Genomic DNA, 21,482 nt, shown 5'->3' on the forward strand with positions numbered 1-21,482 from the left:
TAAATACTGTTCATTTTCTTCTGTATGTGTGTGTGCATGTGCAAATTAGTTTTCTGCTTATTAAATAGTGAATTCTGAATAGTGATGATTAAACAGTTAAATAGTGCTACCTGCATTATATTTATTCCTGTTTTCTCCTTCACGCATTATTTAAATTCAGGATGAGAAAATCGACCCTGTGTGACCCCCAAAATGCTGATCCTTAGCCTAGCAAAGCACATTTTAAGTGTTGTGTCTCTTTCTTTCCACGCACTAAGAACTTCTTCCCAAACTGCAGTCTGGTTACCTGAATAGTTTGTGGTGCCACATAAATTCCAGTGCAAGATAAAAAATTTAGGACCTGTGCCAAACTCGACTATTATGAAACAGTTAGGTTACTATGCATATTAACTTTGAAAATGCCCCACTGAACTCAACATATTCTGCTCCTTCATAAACATACTTAAAATTGCAGTGCTGCAATTGATTATAGTCACAGTTATTCAGTAAGACTTGTTTAATTGGGATACTTCCAAGTAAGCACACACAAGTTGACATCTTAAGGCAGCAACTGCATTAATTTTTCTATACATGCACTCAAGTGACCATGTAAATAGTTTGGGAGCTATAGTTATTTGTCTCACTGAATTCAGTGGTACTTCTGAGTAAGATATTCATGGATCAGTATATTCAAAAGCAAGAGTGCATGCGCATCAGATGCAACTTGATGTTTTTGCTGGTTTTACTATATAGCTTAACTTCTTAATCACCTAAGAACTAAGAGGAAGCTTTAGTTATTTAGTTATTTATATGTTATTTGGGATATTTCTAGGCCAACCAATCACTCTGCATCTCTGGACAGCTCACAACATTGTAACTCTGTAAGTTGCCCATTACAAGGCTGAAGGTGGTTTCTCATTCTCAGTTCCTCTTTTCTAGTTCCTTCCAAAGTGTAAAACAGAGCTCCAATAAAGAACTGAAATGTATGTCTGTGTACCCCACATTGTATTTCCTTAAGTGAGTAACTGTCCTCTTTAGGTCCACAAGAATTATCCTCAATCAAAATTGTTGTTTTCTGGAAATTAAAAAAACCCCCTTAACATCAACTTTCCTATGAGTCTTAAGAATATGCTTCTGCCAGAGGTTCTCTCAAAGAACATGTTAGAGTTATTCAAATATATGACAACTGCGGCAAGAATTACAATGGTTTCTAAATGGAAAATAGCAGAATGCCTAACAATTGAAGAAAAATAAGTTGGCTGAGTATGCAGCCATGGCAAAACTAACTGAGGAAATTAATGATAAATGTAAATTCTATTATACAGAGTTTAATAGAGAAGAAAGGTCATTAAATGATTTACTGGTAATGATTTATAATTATTTAAAGTGATTAGAAAATGTGTTTAGAGAATGATAATTATTTTCTCTGTGAGCTTCAACAAAGTACTTATTGACAGAAAAATAGAAAAATTGGGAGTTTTTGGAAATCTGCAGGTTATGAATGAATATATTTGTGTAAGAACACTTGGCATTCCTTTTACATTCTTCTTCCTTTCTGTACTCTATTTTAAAAAAACCCAGTAATTGTTTACATGCACTACATGCATTGGATAACATATTGCACTCAAGAACTGGTGTGCACACCCCACGGTGTGTTTTAACTAACGACAGATCATACACACACAACTTCCAGTGTGTTACCTAAAATAGGGTGGGCAAAAAGTAGTTCTGCAGATGTTTTGGCCTTCAGCTTCCAGCATTCCTGACATTTGCCCATGCTGGAAGAGGATGCTTGATATTAAAGTTCAAAGCATCTGCCTTTGCCCACTTCTTTTCTACAAGACTTCCCACAATCATGCCCAGCCCGGTGTTTTGAGCACAAAGAAGTGTCAAGCACACTGCTCACCACACAAGTGGTGCTCACACCCACAGATTTTTAAATCTCATATTGCACTTTCAGACGTGTTCAGGCATAAGCCTACTGATACCCGCCTCAGTGTTTGGAACACTCAAACTTAAGACATTTTCAGTCATCCAATTTTAGGGCAGGAGAAGCAATAGAAGCAATCCGTGTTGTTCCACCCTACATTTTTACTAGACTGCAAATTCATTTGTAAAAGGAAATTGAGGAAACTGAGGAAAAGAGAAAACTCCAGTCATATTATTTTGAGATGCAGGGCATTTCCTCACCGTGGAAACTGCCAGCCTTGTTGGTGAATATTAATAAAAACTTTAGTGAATATTAATAAAAAACTAGAAACTTGTACCCGCCTTAGGCCTTATTTACCCCGCTGTTGTTAGAAAAGTTTCCAACCCTTTGCTGAGCTGCACTACCAGTGAACCTCACCTACTCATCAGGTGAAGAGCAAAGACAACTTCTTATGTTTAAGAATTTATCGTGAATCGCTGAAGAAACGGAGGAACAGTTTCTACCTCAGCTCACATTAACTTAGGCTTACACGCGTGCCTGGAGAACGTTGTGGCATCAAGATGTGCGCATGCGCCCCAGGCATGCGGCGGGGAAGGAAAGAGCGGCCTGTTATAAAAACAGCCGAGATAAGTCGGCTGAAGTACTTACGCATGCGCACAAAAAGTTGACCGCCAACGTTCTGGGAGGACGTCTGGGAGGACTCTAGATCACATGACCCTCCTTTCTCCTTCCAGGGGAAGCCACGTCTCTTATACAGGGGGCGGGAGTCACTGGGTCTGCGTGGTAGAGTGGTGACGTCACGGCGTCGTGGGGTTACGGAGGCGGGCCGTCGGCCGGATGGGAACCTCTCGCCATTGCGTAGCGGCAGGAAAAAGTGGTAACTGCCGCCGAGGGCGCTAGTTGGCCTGCTACCATGAGACAATCGCTACCCCAGCTGCTGCTGCTCGTGCTCCTGGCCTTCCCCGCCGCGTTGCTTCTCAGCGGCGGCCGAAGTGGCCCGGGTGAGGCTTCGCCGTACTCGTCGCGTGTATGGATGGCGGTTGCTGCCGGTGGGGGGCGTTACAATTTTGAAATGGACTGGAGCGCGTGAGGCGAGTCCTCGCGGTGGGTGCGTTGCCGGGGACGGGAGGAGTCCTGGCTCTGCTTCGGTTCCTGCCTGTCCCTGTTGCTTTACCAGAGCGGGGGCTGCGCTGCTGCTGTTACTCCTCGCTCCCTCCTCCCCTCGGGGCTGACGTGTCAGTTCAGTTCGCCGATACCGGTCTCTCCTCCCGCCCTAACGCGCTTCCCCATACGGTGTCGTGTAACTTCATTTGTTCGTTCGTTCATTCATTCATGTTAAAACTTTTTCTGAGAATTGGGGGTATATAACGTGTAAGGGTTTCCTGGCGGGTACGCTGCCTTCCGTGGAACCCAAGGGGAAAAATCAAACCCTTGCTGCAGTCAGTGCCTCAAAGTGGCAATTGTTGCCCAAGAGCCCGATGCTGCTGTGATTACTTCTTTCTTCCTTTGCAAAATCGCGTGCAGTTCCTCCTAACCTGCTGCAATGGCTCCGTTTTGTGCTCTGATCCCACCTGAAGGCTTACGGATCAACCTAGTTGCAGCACTGGCTTTGCAAAGGAAAGCTAGGGGGTTTTTTTTCTTACGAGCGAGAACTGCACCGTTAAAATGCAGGACGTAACGGAAGCGTAGGATTCAAATGGTCGTCATGATAATGGAGTGCAACTTGCTGGATTGTTATAAAATACAACTTAGCTTATTTTCTTTCATATTCATGATAGAGAAGAAAGTCAGAACTAACTTGCTGGGTTGAAGGGTTTGCTTCAATCACATTTCCTTGAAATACTGCAGTAACTGCTTAACTGGAGCTAATTTTGCCAGATATGTGAAATCTGTTGTGGAATGATTTATCTTAAATTCTGGAACCTGAACACCATTGGTCTTTAAAACTGCTTTCAGTATCTAGTAGAAATACTGTAGCTGTTTCATCTGAAAAATCAAAATAGTGCTGTATATGCTTGCAGCTGATGTGCCAGGTATGCTCAGTGGTAGGTAAGATTATGAGAGATTGCTGAAGTAAGGTCCAATGTACTACATAGCATTCTGATGACTTAGAGCATATTTGTGGTTCTGCACTCAATGTTCAATTCTTAATACATGAACCAAAAAATTCATTAATACTATGCTTTCTTAAGCATGTTTGCTGACAGTGGCTTGTATAGCTCCTCACAATTTTTTAATTTATTTGTTACTTTAGTAATAGAGCATAGCAAGGGAGTACATCCCCCCTCCCTCTCACCTGCCTAGAGATGGGAGGCTGATTATGTAACTGTGACAATTTTTTAACCTGCTAGATTTGATCTTGTGTTGCATAGTTGCCAAGAGATAAGTTTGTTATGTGCTGTGAAGTAGTCTTTGACCTTCATTCAAGCCTTTTGAATGAATGCCCCTCAGAAAGTCCTGTCCTCGACAGCCCTGTTAAGCTCTTGTAAATTCAGGGGTGCAGCTTCATTCATGGAATACATCTGAATCATAGTTGGTCCCTTGCTTCTTTTGCCTTCAAATTTCTCTAGCAGTATTTTCTTGTGAGTCTTGCTTTCTGGTGATGTGCCTAAAGTACAACAGCTTTTGTTCTGTTATTTTTGCTTCAAGCGAAAGTACATACACAAGAGTTTAATATAGTTCTCACCCTTCTTGAATGATTTTTAGTTGGTAAAAGCATGACTTATTGACCTTTCAAATTTCTAGTAATGTTTCTAATCTACGTTAGTGTATGAGCAGAGGAGAAAGCAGTTGACTCTGATCAGAATGAACCAGTACAGAATAGAAGTGAGGGAATTGTACGTTACAGTTTTAATGACTACGTACAGTGTATATGGTTTCAGCAACTGGTCCACTTTACTGTCTAAGCAAGCTTTACACATGCTAGCCAAGGTACAATGATACAGATGGTGGTCTTGGCCAGCATTATGCATTTGAAAAGTACAAGTTTTTTACTTAGACTCATGTTACATCAGACTTCACAGACTGCTGCAGCCTACTTCTGACAGAGCTATGGCGTTAAACATATATCCACAACTCCATCTTATGTGCAATATAGGAATTACAAAAAACAAACATTTGTCAAAATAATTGGCCATTTCATCCATGAATCCCATAAAACCTATGTGTTCTATATGGAGATAGATCAGAAGCTCTTCTACCCAATACCTTGTTCATGACCTCATGGTAAATCTGCATCATTAATAGCATGAGAAGGTGCACATCAAGACTGGGAAAAAGATTGTATCCATTTGTTTATGATAGGATGGCGTCGAATACACCGTATCTGATACCAGGAAATATTCTTTGAATGTTCATACCATGAATTGTCCATTATATCATATGACATAAGCAAAGGCTCTGTTTGATCAGGCCTTCTTATCCAACATTCTGTTTCCCACAGTGAACTTTGCTATGGGAAGCCCATGAGTGCTGCATGAGGGCAATAGCCTTCTCCTGTTGTTGCTTCCCAAAAACTGACATCTGATAGTATATTGCTAAGTAGTTTTATTTTCCTTACATTTATCTAAACCACTTTGAAAACAACCTGAACATTGCCCTTTACCACATTTCTATGCATGAATTCCATAAGCATGTAGATGTACTTATTTCCTTTTGTTTGTCCTGAATCTCCTGGCGGTTTTACTGCAAGACCCAAATATTTAATATGGAAGTAGAGGAAAACCACTCTGGACAAAACCAGCAGGCCAGATAATGTGCAGGTACAAGCTTCATATACAAATCTGGTCTGCTCTTTACTTTCCGGTCTACTTTATTTAAAAAAAAAAAAAACCAAACAACTCAGTGCATCTGTTTGCATAGAGAAGGGGACCTGGCCAAGCTGCTCCTTTCCCTGTCACTCACATCCCAATCAGGTGAAGGAACACTTTACACTTACACTGTATTTGCCTTGTCTATTTGTTCATCCTATGTGAAGAGATCATTTGGTTTGATGGATTTTCTTTCTGATAGAAAGTACGTGGATATCACTTAAGTTTACCAGTATTTTCAGGTTACTTTTATAGCTAGTTAACTTTAGGGTTATCCACTTGAGTCCTGGTGTTGTTGTAGGTGATTTTATGTACTTATTTGTGGTCATATAATGAGTCATATTTTGTGATTGCCTACTACTTAATTAGGTATTTCTTACTTGATGTTTCATATTCTTATTTTGTGCCTTCTGTTACTGCTTTTTGTTGAAATGAAGTATTCCTTCTGATCAAATTCTATCGTAAATACTGCTGATGTGGAACTCTTACTTTGTTGGGAAGCATTTGTGCATGTATTCTATACAAATTGAATTCATTTCATTGATTCATGTAAAACAGCAGTTCATGCTTGAGTGTTTGTTCATTATTTTCCAATTACTTTGCACAGCAAGTTATTCTGACTGCAAATTGTAGAACAAGTTCCACAAATATCACTGCACTTCCTTATCTATAATCACACAAAATAATTGTTTAGAAATTAATGTTGGAAAGTTCATACTTAATACTGGCAGTTTTTGTCCCAATGCAAGACAACTCGCAATGAAATTTCAGTATGAGTTGGTTGTAGTTTGTTGTTGTTGTTGGGTTGTGAAATGTGGGTTAAGAACCCATGGTTTCTTAGCATACTGATCCTATACTCAACCTTGAGTGTGGTCTTTAATGGGCAAACAAATCAGTATAGTACCTGCTATTCATTATTACTTGTTCAAGACAACTGAAGGAAAGTACTACTATAAATCCCTGGGGCTGCCTTGATGGATTCTAAATACACTCCTTCCCCTCCAGTATGATGCCACATCATCATTCTTTCTAAAATGTATAAGAGAGATCAGGAAAGTTAGAAAAGATGCTTTTGTTTGGAAAACTTTTGAGTAGCCTGCTATACTAAGATACCTCAGTTGTATTTGCTTTAAAGGGAAAGTATTAAGGTATCTGCTACCCCATATGTGGCCAGATATCTTTAAAATAGCAAAGTGAGAAATAAAGATTCTTCAAATTTTCTTCCAAGAATTTCTGTGCTTATACTCATTGCATTGTTTAATTTTACATTTATTTTATATTATTTTAATGCAAGGGACCTGTTCTATTTTTTTCTTGCCCATAGACAGCTAAAATAAAGTAATATATTGTACTTAATTCCTGCAATCAATTGAACTGAGACGTAGTGAAACCTCTAAGTAATATTTGCTTGATAGACTACTAAGTCATTTTTAATGTCTTAAGGAGATGGGAAATGTATATCTTAAGGGAAAGGGTGGGTTGTTTCCCATCCTCTCAAATAGATGGATTAATTTTACCTTCTATTTGAAGAAAGTATCCTAAACTCCCTTGCTGCAGCTTTTTCATGTGCCATGCCTAGCTTTAGAAATAGATCTATCTGCCGTACTGTCTGCCTTGACAATGTAACTTGTTATAGGTGTGCTGACACCAACAGGCATAGCTCCACTTGCCAGATTTCTTGACAGAATTCTATCAGTACTGCACTGTGGAAGGACTTCATTTGCCATAGTGTAGTTTCACTGTGGCATGGTATTCCCTTCCATTCACCTTAAATGAATGAGGCACATCTGCCCCATTTACCAGTTCAGACACAGTATTTCCAAACTGAAATATATGCAATACTGCTTATCAGCCCTAAACCACTTAGACAGCATGAATCGTCCATTCAGGGACCACAGATTTTGGTTGATTCTGATAGCCAAACCAAGACTTGTGGTCACTAGGCCCTTCTCCCTCCCTTTAAGCATGGTACTTGAAAAGAAACTCTAGTTACATTCAATGAGGTCTTAGTCTCAGACCTTGGCAATAGTTTTTTTGTTCCCCCTTGAGCGCCAAACTTTTGAACTAGGAGAAAGGAGCTGGAGCTGAATTCAGCAGTTGATCATCCTTGCCAAAACAAGAAGCTTAGCATTTTTCTCCAGACTCAGATGCAGTGAGTGGCTCCCCTTCATTTTAAAAGTCATTTCAATCTAAAACCGAAACAGAGTGACTGAAAAAATTGGCACTGTGTATAGAGCATGCAGGCAGTCATCATATGCGGAAGACTGTCAGGTCATTTAGAGGATGCAGGTGACTAGAAATGGTGAAGAGTTATGAAAGCTGTAGATCTGCATGTGCCCTTAGTGAAGATAGTTGTTTTTTTTACAGTTACCCAAACCTCCCTGCTATGTCCTTTCAACAAGACAGAAGTGACAGTGGCAGGTACAGGAATTTTCCTCCACCATAGCCAGTCTGCTTTCCCCTCCTGAACCTTATCCTCTGAAAGTGCACAGTGATAGCCTCATGGGTATTTTCTCATACTCCCTCCCCCATTCCAACTGGCTGGCCTGCAATCCTTTTGCTTAGGCATCTGCCCTGGGGAGGCAGCAACGGTGGTGGCCCTGCAGGCCTTTTTAGATGACCCTTCTCGACCCAACCATGGTTGCCCCCGCCTTCCCCAGCTCCTTAAATTTACCACGCTCCTCTTTAGAAGCATTCTTGGAAGGTGGGTGGATGGATGTCAAACTTAAGCAATGGCAAGATTGTAGCAGGTTTCCCAATTATTATTTTTAATAACTACTAGAGGGCCATACTGGTACCACAGGTCTTGCAGTGGTTGACCACCTTCCCAAGAAAGCAGACTGGAGTCTTTTCCAGTCATAGAAATGCCATGGATTGACCCTTTGGCCTTTTGCATGCAGAGTATGTCCTCTGCAGCTGAACTATGACCCTTCTAACTGCATGCTGTTGGGATAATCCTTGCTCCTACCTTTAGTTTCTTGAAGGACACTCTAGACTCTAATAGGTTGCATTCTTATTTAATGGTTATTGGGTTGCAAAGTTAACTTCAGAAATATAAGTCATTGCTATTGACCACAGCGTTAGCCTGTGTTGCCTTTAAAATTATAAAAGAACTTACAGTAATTACTTGTTTCCTACCTCCAGTACTAACAATGCAATTAAGGAAGGAGTTCAAAAAGAATGTCCACCATCTGCATTTATGATGCAGGTGGAACATAAAGAGAAGGTCTGAGATTCAGACTTTGTACCTGATGTTTAAATACTTTCAGAGAAACGTGTGTTTTGCTGTCCCTGTGTTTAAGAGAAATGCGGAGTGGTGGAAGCAATTTTTACCAATTTTCTGAAAACACAATTTTATTACTATTGAGAATTTTACAGTTGTAAGATTAAAGCTACATTCCTGTTAACAATTGTGAGTAAATCCCTCTGATTTCAGTGGGACATTTAGACAAGCTTGGATTACTAGCAAACACAGCATCATCTGCCTCATAATCATGTCACTTACGTGTCTTGTGCTTATATTACAGAAAATATAAAAAATGGCATGAGAAACTCCCAGTGTTTTATATAAGTGAGAGCTTGGGACTTGGATATAAGCTGCTTGGCAACCTTCTTGCCATGGGCATTTACTCTAGTAGATACCTGGATGCCTGCTATTTCCCAGCTAGATTAGAGATAAGCAACTGGATGTCTTCCAAATACTTGAGGACTACAGAGTGATGGAAGCTGTAGTCTACAACATTTGGAGGATATCAGGTTGCTTGCTTTCTGAACTAAATTAACATGGTTACTAAGGATATTGGTTCAGTGTTCTCCAGTCTTAGGTGGTTGTGTTCAAATGAATAAATAGAAAAAAAGTCTTCCAAAGCGAATGCTTTAAAATTATTCATATTGCTTTTTTGTCTTTTGGTGGATCATAAACTATTGGAAAGGGGTTTGTCATTGCTGAAACCTAAAGCTCCAAATGGTGTAGAAGCAGGTTGTGTGAAAGACCACTTTGGTTTGTATCAGCTTGCCTGTACAGAGATAGCCCCTTGAAACCTTCCTTTTATTTCTGCTGGCAAGAGCACTTAGATTATTGGTTACAAGAAAGAACATTTTCAGTGGTGACTCTAATTGTTATAGAACTCTCTTTTGTAGGGGAAGGGATGTGCATAGCTCTTTCATTACAAGATTTTACGCGTACATTACGTGCTTATTTATTCCAGATTGCTTTTTCTTAAAAGGATAATGTGGTCCCGTCAATTTTAACTGTCAATTAAATGGTGTTAAGGTTTGGCTGATTTTAAATAGTATTCTGATTTAATACAATATATTTACTGCTATGTTTACTTTTATGATTGGTACATTTAAGTGTTCTATGACTTCTATAATATTATGTTGATTTATAACTATTTTATGGAAGCTGCCTTGTGGAGGCATCTACTCTAAAAGGTGATGTACATGTATTTTAAATATTGTTTGTATGGTGCCTAGTGCATTATGCTACATAAAATACTTTGTCGACTGTTTATAATATAAACAATAAATTATGGATTGCTCTGCATGAAATTTTTCTGTAAAATAGATAATTCCTTTTGCATCAGATTCTCATGGCTCTTTTATACTGCTGTTACACAAACTATATTGATTCCCAGTAGACATGGTATATTCATGCCTATCTAAACTGATTGCTCACAAAAGCTTTAATTGCCGTTACACAAAGCTGGAAGTGGTTTATGGAAAATATTTATAAACAATCTTCTTCCTTCTAGGCTCTAGTTTGTTAGTTGCTGCTCAAGATGCCACAGAAGATGAGGAAGCAATAGAAGATACAGTAGTTGAAGATGAAGATGAAGAAGCTGAAGTTGAAGAGGATGAACCTACAGAATTGGTAGATTGGCAAAGATGATTTTATGTTTCACAAGCTAATATTTATCACCACCATTTTTAAAACAAATAAAGCCAGTCATCAAAATGGGGTTGGGGATTAGAGATGGATGCAGCACTACAAGAAGAGAATACCTGTTTATGAATTGTAATGTTTTCCTGCTCCAGTTGTGCAAAAGTACTGGTTTTTCTCCTTGATATGCTGAGCAGGAAGATGCTTACAGGGACACCAAAAAAGAAAAGCCAAATCTGCATGTGTGTTTCTGAGATACTCTACTTGGTGTTCAGATTGACACTCTAACTTTTAATGCTTATTTCTGTAGGGTAGCAAGACTGTTCTTGTAATACTTTTTATGTGGCTGGTAAGGTTGGGATTAATAAATAAGGGTGGCAGTCCTTCCATTACAATCTTTTTCCATGAAAATATATCTATAAGAATATTTTATTTCATAAAAGTAATAAGTAACACAACAAGTTAATACAGTACCAGTTTCAGTGTCGTAATTAACTTTGTTTAGACGTGTCCTTGGAAAGTGCATGCAGGATAAATATAATCAATGAAATGAGACTTATTTCTCCATGTGTGGGATAGTGGAAGAAACAGTAGGGCAAATTAAAATGAAGAATACATATCAATCAGATACAGGAATTATGAATTCACTTGATTAGCTGCAGCGCAAATAAAACCAACATTCAAAGCGTAATTTCATAAAGCTTGTATTAAGAGTGCAGCCTTATGCATCTCTTCTTTGAAGTAAGTCACATTTGATGGGATTCATTCCAGGCAAGTGTGTTTAGGATTGCAACCCTAGTGTCCTGGATTTTTCCCCTTTTCCTAATCAGGTATTTCAATCCAACTACTACTGGCTGGCTTTTTAAATGTATTAATCCAGCATGTTAAATTAGCATGACACTTTTTAAAACTAGCAAATATGCAGAACCAGGGCATCAAACATATTTTCAGAACCTGAGCTATTTAGTGATGCAGGTTATAGCTAAGTTTGAGGGAGGGCCTCTAAATCTCAAGGTCATTGGTTAATGCATAAGAATTGTGCTAGGAGAATTTTGACATTTTTCTCTATTCAGAGTACCTGAAGCCCTCAGTTGTTTTTTCTGAATTAAGCAAGATAGATTTTCCCTAGTAAATATACCTAACTGTTTCAGGAACACCTGGTAATATTTTTAATATATTCAGGGTAGATTGTAGGCCATGTTGTTGTTAAAACATAGAAGCAGCATTGGAAACCAGAATTTAACCTGTTCCCTAAAAATTATTTGCTCCAAAATAAAGATTTTTCACAAGTATCATGCTGATGGAACACGACTTTCCTCCCTTCAGGACCAGGGAACTTTCAGGGTACTGCTCAGAAATAGGACATGCCACCAATCCCTTCTTCCAGTACATCTCTGCTTCCAACCTATCATTTTTTTAGTGCTATTAAATGTTAAGAAATCCCAAATGATTGTTGGGGAGTATATTTTTTATGGAAATAGTTTGATGTGATAATGACTTTACAATGTCAGGACATTTGTTGCTCCATTGTTCATCGTAGGCTTTTCAAAAACTCTCTTGTATTAGACAGAAGAGAAGGAGGAAGAAGACTTATCAGGAGAACCCAAAGCATCACCTAATGCTGATACAACAATCTTATTTGTGAAAGGAGAAGGTAAATATGGTTGTATTTTGCATCAGGCCAACACACTTTGCCAGTTTTGCTTTTTTTATTATACAGATTTAAAAGGGCAGTATCTTGAACATTTTAATTTGTGTACAAAATTGCATTTTAATCTTTTTCCCAATTTCTTTCCCCAGATTTTCCAGCGAACAACATTGTGAAATTTTTAGTAGGCTTTACCAATAAGGGTACTGAAGACTTCATTGTAGAGTCTCTAGATGCGTCTTTCCGATACCCTCAAGATTACCAGTTTTTCATTCAGAATTTCACTGCTCTTCCTCTGAACACTGTTGTTCCACCACAGAGACAAGCCACCTTTGAATATTCCTTCATTCCTGCAGAGCCTATGGGTGGTCGTCCTTTTGGACTGGTTATCAATCTAAATTATAAAGACCAAAATGTGAGTTGCAATCTAGCAAGCTCAAAAGAAGCGGGCTTATTTATTTATATAAGACATTTTTACCCTGTCCTTTGCTCAAGCATCAGGACAGCTTAGAAAAAAGCCTTTTTCATTATTAAACTAAGCATTTAAGCATTTGTTGGTAATAAATTTACAAATAAATTTACAAATTTATTACCAGCCAGAAGTATGCTCCCTTCCACTTATCCTAATAGCCCTTTGGCTGTTTAAATTATCAGCTATTGTCATGTGAGGACACTATAGAATGAGATTTACATTTTACTTGGTTTGAATAAGTGTATTGTATTCAAAATAGTAGTACGTTTTAAAAAATTGTTTTTGCCTACTGATTCCTCTTCTCTTGAAACTCCAGTAGAATACACTTTAGTGCTTTTATATGTTTTGATATGCTTGTTTTATCTGGGCCAGAATTTGACATTTTTGGCAAACTCAACCTGTCTAAGATTGCCTTTTCCCTTCACATTTTCCCCTAACAAAAACTAGGAAGATGGTTGCGTAAAACTCCAGTTGTCTGCCTGTCTTCATAGTTTTCATAATTGTTTTGGGTTCTGACTACAAGCCAGACTGTACTTTGCATTGAGCATTTGGTGTGATCAGATACTCATACCAAATAGGTGTTTAAAATTGGTGTTGGCTGCCTGAAACCTTGAAGTTATCCAGTTGTGTAAGACAGTGGTGATATTCATTATCTGCAAAGTGTCAGAATTGTAGACAAGAATAAAAAAAGGCAGAAGCAAAGCCAGGGACTATAGTAGAGGCCTACAGTAACATTAGCATGTGAATTTTCTACCTGTGTCAGGTTTTAAACTTAGTGTATGTTTTATCTTAGGGGAACTTCTTCCAGGATGCTGTTTTCAACCAAACTGTTACAATTATTGAAAAAGAAGATGGATTAGATGGTGAAACGTAAGTTTAATTAAATTTTAGAATACTGAAAGACAATGGCTGTGAGAAACATGATGATGTGTCCTGTTACGCAACTCCATTAACTACACCTTTTATCAACAACACTGCAGATTTTGTGGTAGTTGGAACTTTTCTTGGTGTTCTTGATTAACAAAATGCTGGGAGAAATGGAAAAAAATGATTGTTGTCAGGTCTGAAGAACCTTAAGAGGATACTTATATAACAGTTTTGCTCCATTTTTCACCTGTCTGAGTATTTCTGTGAATATTGATCTGGATGAGCATTTGGCTATTCTGCCATGGTTATCTAGATAGAACTGGAGTCCCTTGCTTTACCTTTAATTGGATAACGTGAATAGTTGGGCTCTGTTCAATCCAGGAATGGGACCTTAACAGTTCTCTTTTAAAATTGTTATCTTAATATTTAAAGTCTTTTTGATAAGATAGTATTGTTTGAATTTTTCTTCTGAAATGAAATGAGGACATACTTTTCTTTCTTTCTAAATAAGGATTTTTATGTATATGTTCCTTGGTGGACTTGGCTTGCTTGTCATTGTTGGGCTACACCAGCTGTTAGAATCTAGGAAGGTAAGTAATTGCTTCTGAAGATCTTTTTCTGATTAGAAAATGCTAATGTTTACTCTTGAACCAAGGAACTATCTTAAAAAGCTAACTGGTAGTGTGTGCCTAGAAAAGCCAAACAATGAGATCAAAAGTTAAATGTTACTGTAATAGGAGGTATGAGATGACTGAACCAAACCTTACTTAAATTTATGAACAGTGAAAAATGGTTGAAATACAATTTGCCAATGACATATAGATACTTAAAGTTATTGATAGGTAAAAATAAAAAATATAGGATATAAATAGAAATATATAAAGAAGTAATGGTATCCAGGCCTCCAAGCATTGAAATTACTGAAAGCTTTTTGCAAGGTTTTTGGTGTAAAGCTAAAACTATTGCTAGGGTTTTTTTTAAATGTACTACAAATTGTGTGATTTTTGTGAAATGTAGTAACTTTAATTTTTTTTAAAAAAGGGCTTTGTTTCCAGATACTGGATCATCCTTGTTACCCTCCTCTGAACCCTTTCCAGCTTATCCTCATCTTTTTGAAACTCTGGTGCCCAGAACTGAACATAGTCCTCCAGATGAGGACTAGCCAGTGCTAAGTATAAGGGAGCCAGTACTTCACAGAATTTGGAAGTGATACTTCTGTCAATGCAACCTAAAATAGCATTTGCCCTTTTTGCAGACACATCACCTTGTTGAGTCATATTCAGCTTGTGATATACAACAATTCCAAAATCCTTCTCACTCACAGTATTGTTGAGCCAAGTGTTCCCCATCTTGTGTAACAGTGCATTTGGTTTCTTTTTCCTAGATGCACAACTTGACATTTGTCCCTATTGAATTTCATTCTGTTGTTTTCAGCCCAGCATTCCAACCTATTAAGATCACCTTTAATTTTGTTGCTGTCTTCCAGGGTATTAGGTATTCCACACAGTTCTGTGTCATCTGTAAAACTGATAAGTGTTCCCTGTAATTCCTCATCCAAATCATTAATAAAAATGTTGAAGAGCACTTGATCAGAGTTCCATCTAGCCCACTTTTTGCTCCTGTGCTAATCAGGAAATCATGGAGCACTTCGCTGAAGTCAAGATAGATCATGTCCACAACATTCCCACAGTCTATCAGAGAGGGTACCAATCAAAGAAATGAAATCAGATAAGCCTCACAGGATTTGTTCTTGAGAAATCCAAGCTGGCTTCCAGTAATCACTGCATTGCTTTCAGCATGTTTGCAGACTGACTGCTTTATAATCTGTTCCAGAATTTTCCCAGGGATTGATGTCAGACTGACTGGTCTATAATTATTTTAATTATATTCTCATTTAGTAGTTTAGTGGGAGCCATTTTTCTTACTAAATGTTGTCTCTAATGCCTTCAGAGAAAAAGACCTGTTCAAAAGGTAGAGATGGGAACATCCAATCAGAATGATGTTGACATGAGTTGGATTCCTCAAGAAACTTTAAACCAAATTAGTAAGTACCAAGATCAGTCATCCAGCAGGGAATTTCTTGTAGGTATTGTGCCTGTTTAGAAAAGTGAATGTTGTAATAAGTAACTGTCTTCCATATTTTCTTTCTAAATGGATTGGGTTGTTGATGGATTCACTTAAGGTAGAACTGTATTTTTCAGGCTAGTGATGCAGTGTCCTTCTTTGTTTGCTGGGGATTGAGGGAGTTGCAGGTTCTAATTTTTTCTGGCTTCTGAATCAAAAATAAGTCCAAATATGTCATTAGATCTGTTAAATGCTTGTGGACTTTTCTAACATTTTTGCTGTTTCTTCTGTTTTGTTTTTCCTGTGGCTTCAGTGCAAAGTAGAAGAGGTGAGACAAACTTTATTGGGCTGAGGCTTCTAAAATAGAGATCTGTGCACTAACTAGGTTCTTCTGCATTGAACTCATTCCTGTCTTGTGGCTGGTGTACTTCAAATAACAGCATGTGGTGGTAAAATAACATCAAGATTTTGAAGAATTCACCAATACCTCCAAGTGAAAAGTCCAGATCAAATCCCACAGATTAAATCCCACTTTAATTCTGCTTGCTAGATTCACTGTTACAAGGAGATTGATGTTCAAGCACAAATTTAACACTATTCAATCACTTTAAAAACATTAAATGTTCAGATATACCTTCAGCAGTCCATTTTAGTGATTTTATTATGCTATTTATATAGGATTGACTGCTCTGCTCCATTCAGAATAACTATTTAAGAAATGGCATACTTTGCCACCTTGCCATCCATCCAGTTTTGGATAGGTGTAACTGGTTTAACTAAATCACACCTAAGGCAGAATTCTACCTATCGGGCAGGGAAATACCAAGGTATTAATGTATGAATAGAAAGTGAAAGTGCTCTTTGATGAATTCAGGTTTGATCAATAAAGCAGTAATACCTGAGGACCACTAGGAAATTTCTATTGGGCAATATTAAAATGTTTGAACAAAGGAAAAAAATAGGACATTTTCTAATCACACTGTTTTTGCCCAAGATTGTGCATTGTGGTAAGAAAGGAAGAAACACCATGAATAGCTAAATAGCCAGAGTCCTTAATAACCCAGCAAAAGCTTTAATTACCCAGCAAAAGCTTTAATTCAACATGTTAAAAGTAAGTCGTTTGTTTTTTTTAGCAGTGAGAGTGCTTAAATTTCACTGAAGTCAGTTGGATTTAAGTGGCTTAATGCTGGCAAGAGTCATATGAATGCTTCATAAATCCTATTGAGTTCAGTTGAGTGAGCTTATGAGTAGATATGTGTAAGATTCCCCTCTGAACTCAGGATTGTAGCTTTTGTTGATTTTAAGCAGAAGGATGTGTACACTCTGAGATGGACAAGGATCCCAAACTAGCAGGTGTCTTAATAATCTAAAAGCTATAAAAATGCATAGGCTTGTAGTTCTGACTTGAAGCTATGCTTCAGTTCACAGGATCTGCATTTTGGCTACAACTGTATTTTACATTCACAAGCATAAGTTTCTACCCAATTTAGCCTCCACTCTTACGCTTCTAATCCATTAAGTTCAGAAATATAAGCCAAATGATGTTAATTTCCCCAGAGAAATACAAGTCTTCCTACACTTGCCCATTTTTCCTTTATGTACATTAAAAATAAACCCCTGATTGACTAAGGTCACTTAACCTAGTGATATCTGCCCTTACTGTTTATGGGACAAAAAACCTGAGATGTGATCTGTTTCATACATCCTTAAGAGCATCAAGATGTTAGATTAGCACAGTTTAGAACACAAAATAACTTTTCTGAGGCTGGTTCTAAGCTTGTTACAGACCTAATTTCCTGAAGTAAATATGAACAATTTAACTTTGTTACTAAAACCTAGGCAAATCTGGCAATTTTCAGAATGTATGCTATAACATTTAAATTATTGTCTTGCATCACTGGTTTCATATTGAAACAAATCATACTCTTGATGCAGAACAGCTGTTTGGTGACTCGTGATCATGATTGAGTACTTGGAGGACTTTTTAAAAGGCTTTTAGATCAGTTCTTGGATTTGGTGCTCACACTTATTTATGGCTGGTACATGGACAAATAGCAGTGGTGGAGCATCTTGACATTGGTTAAATTGGTTGATGAACTGTAGAATATTCAGTTATTCATGGTGCTGAACAGCTTCTGTGAGGGGAAAGTTTGACAAAGATTAAAAACTCTTACAGGGCCAGACTAGGAACTAGAATAGAAACCTGAATTAAATGTTGATAAATGAGACTTAAAAGTATAGAGGAATTTGTAGCAAGGACAAATCTATCAGAAGGAACTATGAAGAAACTCAGTAGACCTTAAGGTCAGAAAGGGCTTCCTGCTGTGTGGATGTGAGAAGGGGATAAAACAGGTATAGGCACACTGGTCAAGAGAAAAAGTAGCTAAAGGACATGGGATAATGCAGGCACAGGCCTGAAAAGCAGGAGCCCAGAGAAAGAATGGAGGCTCAGACAAAACTCAGGGCACAGAAATAGGAGGGACTATGCAAATCAGGAGGGAGGTGGTTGAGAGTCAAGGGAGGTTTAGGGTATTTTGGGCCAAGTATTTGAGACCAGGTTTAGGGTTCTTGTAGTCTTGACCACACAGGGGAATTCTGCCAATGCTAATACTACACTATTGTGAATTGACATACCTAGGAGGTCAACCAGGATCAAAAACAGTTTTGGGGAATTCAATAAACACTCTGGATTTGTTTGCGTAACATAATAGTCCACTGTGGGTTATTTAACCCACAGGGAGACTGCAAGGTGCATGAAGCTGCCATTTTAAATAAGTATGCCCTGCTTGAGGATCATTGTGTTCTGTAAGTTATGGTGGGCATTGTTTAACTCTCATATAACGCACACTTGTCAAAATCATGTAATATGTCAACCACTGAGTGGGGGTACATTTGCAACATGGGCACTTGTGGCTTGTTGTGAGTTAAATCACTTCTAATGAACTGTGCTATGTCAGGTCAACTTGGTTATTTTGTACTGAAATAACCAGCTTTTACCTGTATTTAGATTTCTAGGTCTTATACTAACTAAAACCAGATTTAGTTGGCTTTTGCAAAAATATGTAATAGTTTATGATACCACAGTGTTTGTATTAGCTACAAATGACTAATGTGGCTACCCTTTTGGAATTACTAACTTAATACCTGATATCCTTCCTATTCAGTACAAATTATAATTCTATGGGTAGTAAACTTCAAGTATGTGGACATGAGTATTTTTAGATCTAGCTACCCAGGAGATATGGGACATGTTTCCTTCATCCTGATAATAGTTATGTACTCTGGTGTGGTGCCACTCGTATTTTACATTTAGGAAAGAAATTGAGCAAAAGCATCTTGCTCAAGGCCATCTAGTTTCCAAAGGACTACTCAAGTAGAAGACTTTGATCTTCTGTTCCAGGGCTGTGTATGAACTAGCCCACTTTTTGCACGCTCATAACGAAAGAAAGTACATACGATGCTTTCAAATCCACCTCTTGCATGATGGTTCCTTGAAACAGAGCAATCTTCCTCCTCACGAATTTCAGTTAACTCATCTTAACTAACTCATGTTCTTTTTTCCTTCAGACAAAGCTTCACCAAGACGGTTGCCCCGCAAGAGGTCACAGAAGAGATCAGTGGGATCCGACGAGTAAATAGTGTTAATACTATCAGCCTTTACTAACCCAGCCATCCAACCCCTCCCTCTCGTTTTTGCTTGAATTGGGAGTTGTGCTGAGAAGCCATATTGACTGAGGAGAATACTATGAAACATTTGGACTAAGCATTTAGTTGTGTTCAGAGAACATTGCTAAAAATGCACGTCTTGTTCTTTTTAAAGAAACTTTTAATTAAGAATCATTGTGCTATCTGAAATGTGCCTTTAGAGTCTCTTCATAATGCTGATGTGTCATCTGCAAGCCTTTTTTCTGGCTCCTGGTCAGAAATACAAGTTGTTTCCTACCCTATTCTGATGGTATCCTGTCATATAAGGTCTTTGCATTTTCCTGTTACCCAGAGTCATTGATCTCATTCTTTGCTACATGTATGCAGGTACTTCTTAGTACGCATGTTGAAACTCTCATGAAGCACTGAGTCGCATTTTTGTGTAGCTAGTATTCTAAAGGCACAAGCAGGTGTAACTGCTTTGAGCAGTATTTTTTTTTACATTGCTGCTGCTGATTGACATAAAACGCACACAAGTCTGAGATCCCAAATATTCTTGCATATGTGTCTAATAAGGGATTTCTACAACAGCAGCACTTGAGAAATATGGATTGTGTGCTTACTCATTTGTCAGCCACTTTTTGATTGCAATATAAACTGTACATCTGTAATAAATTGTTAGTAGTTTGGCTTTAGTCAACAGATCTGGTAATCATAGCCAGATGAGTAACTTTTGAATGCTAGTTCAAATTAATATAAATTGGGCCTCATCAATATAATTGTAGGAACTCTCCCACTATTTGGAAACCCAATCATGGCTAGAAAAATACATTTAATTTCTTCAGTAAAGCTGAATATTAGGTTTGACTTTCATGAAGGTGTCTTTGGGCAACAATTTACCAACTGTAAAGCAGAACTGTGCTCTTCTGTTCCCATGTTTGATTGTATACAATATAAGTTCCAAAATTACAGTAAAAACATAAATTAAGTTTTATTTTTGAGTTTTGTAGTGTCTTTCCTCTTGAACTTTGGTGGTTTCTATATAGAGTTAAATTTGCCTTCTTAGAGTTATGCCTAGCAGTGGAATTGACTCTGCATTTTGCTGTAAAGGCCATCCCAACTGGAAACTTAATTCCATTTTAGTATTTCCTTGCTGTTTAAACCCACTAAGATTTCAGCATTGATTACATAATTTAAACCATTTAATATTGACTGTCTCAGCTTAACATGGGTTGTCTTAATGCAGATACTATTGTATTCTAAAATTCAACAACTGAAAGTAGAGAAGACTGGAAACAATGATAATCCAACACTTTTGAAGAAAAACATGTTCCTTTAAACCTCACTATAAATTGGTAGAAAAACAATTCAAGATGTGAAATTCAGCCATCATTTTCTGTTATTTGCATCAGAAGCTATTTAATGTATGTTCTCCTGGGATCCATTACTGGTATTCCAGTAATTAGAATACCTGCAAACCATTTTGCCACTAAATTTGAAGTCTAAATCCTGTGCTGGCATTACTTTGATTCCCTTTTGGTGATGGTCTTTATAGAAGGGCTAACTTGGTATGTGTGGCATATACACTTGACATTTTTCTTAGTTGCAGATTATTAAATGAAGGGATGATCAAGACTACATATTTTAATGACTGTATGGTAATTCAGATGGTACTCTCAATCTGCATCTTGTTTGTGAATTACATATTCTGTTAATAAAATGTTACTCTTTAAAACAGCTGAGACAAGCAATCTGCTAATAAGGATTCCTGGTGGCCATCTCCAACAAGGGATGATAATTGAAAGTTTAAGTTGAGCTCAGTCTGTGGACTTGGAGAGTGGAGAACACTGGTTATAATGTGCTTAAGCAACACTTTAGCATTATGACTGGGGTTATGAGTGGCACATTATTTTGTGGTTTAGAAATCGGGGGTTTCATCTGAACTTGATGTTCTGAACAAAGAGTAATTGATTTTATCAATCTTTCCTTCCTGTTACAAAAGACTAATGCAGTATGGTTTCTGAAGTATTCAAACCTTTGTTCTCATTTAGTACCTTCACTTGTTGCAGCTAAGGATGTTAGAGCTTTGAAACTTCCTTAAACTTTGACTGCTGCTGTAGGGGTTGTTTGTTTGTTTTGGCTCTACTTACATTCTTAAAAGTATCCATGAATGAGCCAAACTTATC

General features: G+C 37.8%; 1 protein-coding gene across 2 annotated transcripts; it reads left to right on the forward strand.

Annotated features, from left to right (window-relative positions):
- The first annotated feature begins 2,709 nt into the window (after nucleotides 1–2,709).
- SSR1 (signal sequence receptor subunit 1) lies at nucleotides 2,710–21,033 on the forward strand. Of its 2 annotated transcripts, XM_044454928.1 has the most exons (9): nucleotides 2,710–2,910; nucleotides 10,473–10,591; nucleotides 12,167–12,254; nucleotides 12,401–12,663; nucleotides 13,514–13,590; nucleotides 14,099–14,177; nucleotides 15,538–15,631; nucleotides 15,965–15,979; nucleotides 19,219–21,033. In XM_044454928.1, the coding sequence occupies exons 1-9, from the start codon at nucleotides 2,823–2,825 to the stop codon at nucleotides 19,284–19,286; spliced, it is 891 nt and encodes a 296-aa protein (XP_044310863.1). In that variant the 5' UTR covers nucleotides 2,710–2,822; the 3' UTR covers nucleotides 19,287–21,033. The 2 variants fall into 2 exon arrangements, with proteins under 2 accessions (XP_044310863.1, XP_044310864.1); XM_044454929.1 differs by lacking the exon at nucleotides 15,965–15,979 and having other exon boundaries at nucleotides 2,711–2,910.
- Nucleotides 21,034–21,482: the final 449 nt, after the last annotated feature.

This window comes from Varanus komodoensis, unplaced genomic scaffold (assembly GCF_004798865.1).
Source record: "Varanus komodoensis strain SLA01 unplaced genomic scaffold, ASM479886v1 scaffold8, whole genome shotgun sequence".
NCBI lineage: Eukaryota > Metazoa > Chordata > Lepidosauria > Squamata > Varanidae > Varanus > Varanus komodoensis.